The sequence below is a fragment of the Pyxicephalus adspersus genome, chromosome 3 (assembly GCF_032062135.1).
Source record: "Pyxicephalus adspersus chromosome 3, UCB_Pads_2.0, whole genome shotgun sequence".
Classification (NCBI taxonomy): domain Eukaryota; kingdom Metazoa; phylum Chordata; class Amphibia; order Anura; family Pyxicephalidae; genus Pyxicephalus; species Pyxicephalus adspersus.
In genome coordinates, this window is record NC_092860.1 from 81,962,497 (window position 1) to 81,969,086 (window position 6,590).

Consider the following 6,590-nt stretch of genomic DNA (forward strand, 5'->3'; position numbering starts at 1 on the left):
GCACGCTGGATCTCAGGGGAAATCAAATGAATTTTTTTTTTCTTGTTTTCCCGTGCGGAAAACCTGGTGCGTCTTATAGTCCAGAGCGTCTAATGGTCCGAAAAATACGGTAAATTACCAGTGACAGGTTTTTGTATACGAGTAACTACTGTTGTTATAAGGACATTTTGTTGGTAAAATAAATGAACAACTATTCTTCAGTAATTTTATTCATGTTATTGATAGTTACAGTTCTATAATATATATTACTTTACAGGATTTTTCTGACACCATTCCCGGACATGGTGGGATTATGGATCGCTTTGACTGCCAGTACCTGATGGCAACCTTTGTCCATGTTTACATTGCCAGCTTCATAAGGTAGATGATCTTTACCTCATACCCACATTTATTAACAAGAGATTATAATAACAAAAGTAAAATTTATATTAGCCAACATATTCCACAGCTTGCCATCATATAATGCTAAGAATTAGTAAATTATATGAATGCACAATAAGCAGCTGCTGGACCCATGGAGACCCCCAGCAGAACTTGTGTTAAGAAATCATAGATATAGTTTGCACAATATTAAGTATTATGTAGAGCAAGGAGAGTATTAGCAGAATACGTTGGCTGATACATCTTTGGAGAAACAGTAGTCAATAGGCAAGGTTCCTGTCCAATTCATCATATTCTCCACAGAACAGTTGACCTAGGGTCACGTACTATTCACAAATAATGTCAGATGCCTAAAAAGAAGGGACCCTGTACAACCACATTTAAAGCTGTTTGAGTTTTTCTTTGCATCAAAGTCTTTCTTTGGAATACTGACAAATGCTGTGTGGGTTTAGTAACACTGATGGTATAGATCAATGTTTCTCAATCAGGGTTCCGCCAGAGTTTGCTCAGAGTTGAGAAATGAGCAATTTGTGCCTCTCAGGTCAGTTTAACTCACACATATAATTTTGGCCATCTGTAAGGGTGACATTCTTCCCCAGCATGTAAGAGGTATTCTTTCCTCTGACCACCACACAAATGTACTGTGAGCTGTGGATATAGTAAATATTAAATTTAAATAATAGCAGGGTTTCCATAAGATCTGAAAGGTATTCCAAGGGTCCTCCCCATGTTAAAAAGGTTGAGTAAGCCTGGCATAGGCTGAGTATCTAGAATGTCATGAAGTGGAATATAGCAGTTGGGTATAATGAAGAATGCTAATGATAAGCACCAAAGACCAGAGAATGACTTCATGGATTTTGTCTCATATGTGGAGTCTAGGTAATAAATGTTAAGTTGCTGTATGTAAATCTCAGAAGAAAAATGTTGACAACCACTGGACAAATCCATAGAGTAGCAGCTAGTATAATGGTGCTGTAACAATATAGTTGGTGCATGGGGGAACCTATAATAGTACAATTAGTAAAGTTTAGATTCTTCTACGTGACCTACCTTATCCTGATAAGAATTTATCATGTTACTATATATTAAAGAAAAGGGAGATGCTTAATTACCAGGTTACAACCACTCCATCTTTATTTTCTCTTCTATTTTAGGTCCTAGTTTACATTTTATAATTAAATTGCAAGTCACAGTTTGAGTTCTATATATTATACCATCATTTGTGTCCTAAATGTGTAAATATATGTAATACAATATTTCTTTTCTTTATTCCATTTGTAGAGGTCCAAATCCCAGCAAAGTTTTGCAGCAACTTCTGGTACTACAACCTGAACAGCAGCTGAACATCTACAAAGTGTTAAAGGCCCATTTAACTGAGAAAGGAGTCATCCCAGCAGCAGTCTCTGACCTGTAACCCAAATCTGTATCGGGCACCAAAACTTAACAGCACCAGACTTATTGCACTGAAGAGCTTTCAACCAAAGACTCCATCTTTAGCTCTCCCTGGATAATCTTAGACTCTTTAACAAAGGCACAAAGCTGCCTTTTTTTCCCATGTATGCACAAAGATGGGGAAATTGCTTAGCGAAAATCTGATGGGTGAAATGGGATCTTCCCAGGAGAACATTGTATTGATACATATCAACCCAGTAGGTTTTAATCTTTGTATGTAAAGCAGTCATTACTTGCTGTATTGTGCAGTCCTATGTCTAGTGCTACAAAAACTTTGTACAGTACATCATTCCTCTGCTAAGTAAAGGGATCCAGGCTTCTCATTTATTCCTAAAGCTTTTATAGATTAGATTTTATGAAGGTTTAAATGGGCACCTGAAAAATTTAAACTTTCTTTTTTGTGGCACAAACTACACTTCCTAGTGACATACACAATGGACGAGTGTTAGCTGTTCAATAAATGAGCTGATTACTGCATTATATGTGATCACCTTTACATATTGCAGTCATCATTAGAAGGGGATAAGAGGTTTAAAATTTAAGTCTCCAGGGGGTAAAATTAAAGATAAGAAATGCAATACATAAAATAGTGTTGGAATAATTACAACAAACCTATTATTTTAAAGGAATACTATTTTTTATAGAAAAAAAAGAAACTTATTGACTTGTCCTTCTATAATCTGTATACACCAGTTGTTTTTTAACCCATACCTAGTAAATCTGTCTTGCTATAGGCAATGCAAACCATATTGTCTGCATGGCCTAAATGAAACCTGTAAGTAAGGACTGTTAAACTTTTAGTATATGATCAACAGCACAAAATAAATTAACAGCAATATTATGCATGGCACTTTAGGCAGCTGTTGTATTTTCCTACAGCAAATCAAACTATTTATACAACCACAACTCGCTGTATTGTATTCTAACACACCCTGGTACATTGGAGGAATAGACATTTTTTGTCTGGAGTTCAGGATGGAATTCGGAAAAAGATTGTTGACACAATGTTCTGCAGCACACTATTTTTGGAGGGGAGATAAAACTGATATTTCTTTACAGCTGAGGCACAAGGCCTGCAGTTTAGAACCAGTGGAATCTGCTGTGTCTACCCAATCTTTTTTGTGTAAATATCATTGTGTTGAACTGTCTAAAGCTTTCTTCAGTAGCATGGTAATATGGCAGGAACTATAGTGGGACTATAATACTTGGCAGGGACATGGAGACAAGAACTTGGTGAGTACACCTTGTCACCCGAATTCCCTGGAGTTAGATGTTCAATGGATGTGAACCCACTTTCTGCACCACAATTGTGCCTGGTGCCGGTCAGTGTCTGCCTCCTTAGTCTGCTTCTCTCTTTCCTGTCCATAAAACTTAACATAAAACAGTTTAACTTTTCCTCCACATGGGCGTGCACAATATATTAGGAACAAGAAGGTATTTTTTATCTGGGAAATTTGGAATTGCCAATTGGGATTTCTAAACATTTTATTCTTACAGAACTACTAGTGCGGATATGCCACATCTTTGGAGCTGGTGATATCAGCACACATCTGTCATTTTAAGAAAATCACCCTAAAGAGAAAAACCTGTAACACAGAAGTATGGGAACTGCAATCGCTGATTTTTAAAGAAATACGTTCAGAGCGTTCTCCAGTTGTAACTGATTTCTGGATTTCCTATCCTCTAGGCAAAATGCAACACATAGAAGCCAGGAAAACGTCATGTTTAAAAATGTAATAAAACATCAAACTAGTTGCTTTTGTCAGCTTTTTATACATAAGACTCCATGTTCTGTGAAGGAGGGAGGTGGACAAGTTAAAGCCATTCATTGTTTACACTTGGTAACCAAGACTTGAATAGATGTGTAGACGTTTTTTGTCAGTAAGCAAACAAACATGAGTGACAAACGGCCATAGCTGTGCAGTAAAGGTGTCTTGCGGTATAAAGGCCTTTCCATCCAATTTGGTTGTTTATAGGCTTCATCGGTTATCTCCCGCTTTAGCCCTCAAAAGAAACAAGACATCAGCTTCTGATAAGTAGCTTTTGTTACTCATTATATAGACATAAGATATTACTTAATGCAAAATTGCATGTTATACGATAATCTTCTGTACAAATTTGCTTCCATCTAAAGGCTGTATATGAATGAAATGTAAAGATGTCACTCATATTCCCTTTGTTAATAAACGCCTTTATAAGTTAAATAATATTATTAGTGTTTTACCCAACTTAATGGCTCCATGCTATGAGAAGTACTTTGATAGTTACATACCTCCTGAATTGCCTGGCAGTTTCTAGCTTTCAGAGTAGATCTATTAGAACCCCATATATACATATATATATAATTTGTTTGTTACAGGTCAGCCACTCTGCAAGTATTCAAGCTTTTGTGTCAGAAATGATAACTACGTAACCAGTAAGAGATTGACAAATTGCAGCCCCATAATTCTCAGGTTTACTATCATATTTCCTTATAGCAGTGGTTGGGGACCAATAATCCATGGCCAAACAAATCATGGCACTGATGTTTTTAGAGGCAAGGATAATTTTAGTGAAAACTAATAAATTATTTCTTGTATTAAAATTCTTTGCAGTATATGAAATGAAAAGTAAAAAGCCAATGTGGACATCTTCTAGATCTCCTATAAGCTAAAATAGCCTGTGTTGTCTGTAGCTGTAAATGTAACATACATACTTGTAGGAATGTAAAAGAAGTTCTATTGCGCTGTAATGTAACTCAAGTAGAAGAAGTCTCTACATAAAAGGAAAGGCAGATGACAATACAGTTCCCATTCTGTGCAGTATTGTACAAGAACACTTGTCCTGTTTTGCATTATTGGGCTCTCTATTGCACAACTGTACAAACCTTTACATATGTAGGCCATCATTGCTGACCTAAATAAAATGCTTTCTCATTACATTCAGAGTCACTAAACCAGGACAAGTGCAGCAAGTGAAGTCATAGAAAAGTGCATGACAGTTTATTACCTAGTGCAATAAAAGACATGAAAAAGCAGGAGGCACTATGCCTGGCTATGGTTGTCATTCATGGCATGGGAGTGCACCAATGTGTGTAAAGATTTTATATTTTAAGGTATTTTCAGAAGACCTGAGCCACTTTGTTTCAGTATAGGTTTGTTTTTAATTAATAGGTTTTACCAGTGACTGAGCTCTGAAAAACTTAGCAAATCACGTTGATTCTGTATGTTCCTCACTCAGAGTAAAGGGGGTATTAGATTTGATTGTTCATGTAGCAGAATCCATAGGGGGCTATGTCTGCAGACACCAGATTCCTGTCCTCAGACATTCATGTGACAGCTACATGCTCTGTACTTTTTCCAATTTGTAAGAATGCTTCAATGTCCCAAAGCAAGCAAATTTACCAAGTTGTTTTTTTTTTTAGTTGAAATAGCAGCACTATTGTTGCATTTAGGCCCTACCACTGCTTTATAAAGGATTCCTTTATATTTTTTTCTAATAAAGTAAAAGTGAATGTACCAACTTGTTAAACCAATAGCAATATGCAAAATGTTTTACATGAGTAGGAGTAATCCAGAAGCCTTCTAGTACTCACATTTACTTTTAACAACTCAGGCTCAGTACAGTCACAGCACTTCTCATAGTTCCTGCAGGATATAAAAGCAGCACAGCTCCATGTAAGCTACGGCAGTGGGATCAGTGCTCCTCTGTTACGGAGGGATGGTGACTTTTATAGGCACAGATAAGAAACCATCTTGACAGGAAAGCTCTACATTTCCTATGTATGGTAACCAATGGCTACTATAAAATTTAATTAAATGGCCTGCTCATTATTGGTTCACCAAGATTCACACAATTTTTACCAGTTTTTCGCAAAAGATTCCATTAGTTAAATGTGTTTATCTGGAGCAAACTCGGGTAACAAATGCTGATAACAGGGCCCCCTTAGAATATAAAAAATAAAGTTAGAATTGCTGCTTAATGGTGCCAGATGTGTAATATGTATGCAAACTAATTTAAAAAAAAACTTGAATTTTTTAAAGTTTTGATTTTTTGAAGTGTACATATTTATTTTCCTTGTTTATTATCAAATAAAATATATACTGAAAAAAATTGTGGCTTGTAAAATCTTTTGGATCGAATGGCAAAATGGTAATAGTGAAATAAAACAAAATCTACACGCCCTCCTTCATTTGCTTGCACAAGCCGTATGGTTTGTGTAAATGTTTATATACGCCAGTTCATGGTTGGTGTTTGTCAGGGGTGGTTCAGCCCCTAATAACCGTCAGCCAATGAGAACATTGCTCACTGTGTACTGTAACAACAAGCTCACAACCAATAAATGGGAACTTTAATGAAAAAAAAAAATGTGCTTGCTTTTACTGATAACAAGTGTTTGTCCATCCACAAACAGAGCCCAGAGTGTCCCACACTGGCTTGGCTTCCCTCTTCTTTCCAGCAGTCACCATTGGCCCTGATTTATTAAGGCTGAAGAGGAAACACTTTCATCAGTGAAGCTGGGTGATCCAGCAAACCTTGAGCAAACCTTGAATTTTCTATTTGTTAGTAAATGTTTTCAAACTTGTACCAGATCCATTCCAGGTTTTCTGGATCACCCAGATTCACTGATAAAAGTGTATCCTCTCCAGCTTTGGAGAGTTTTAATAAATCAGGCCCCTTGTGTCTAGTACCACTATCTCTTTTCTTCTGGTTTCATCTCGCCTCACCCGAAATGACTGCAAGCGTGATCCCGGGTGACGTGTTGATCTCATTGTGCA

The 6,590-nt window shown here is 36.7% G+C and overlaps 1 protein-coding gene across 1 annotated transcript in view; it reads left to right on the top strand.

The window, feature by feature from the left end:
* The window catches only part of CDS1 (CDP-diacylglycerol synthase 1), a 35,930-nt gene extending 32,343 nt beyond the window's left edge, over positions 1-3,587 (top strand). Inside the window, exons 12-13 of the mRNA XM_072405442.1 lie at positions 257-360; positions 1,663-3,587. Coding sequence (XP_072261543.1) covers positions 257-360; positions 1,663-1,795 — 237 coding nt within the window. The 3' untranslated portion in view covers positions 1,796-3,587. The remainder of the gene's footprint in view (positions 1-256; positions 361-1,662) is intronic.
* Positions 3,588-6,590: the final 3,003 nt, after the last annotated feature.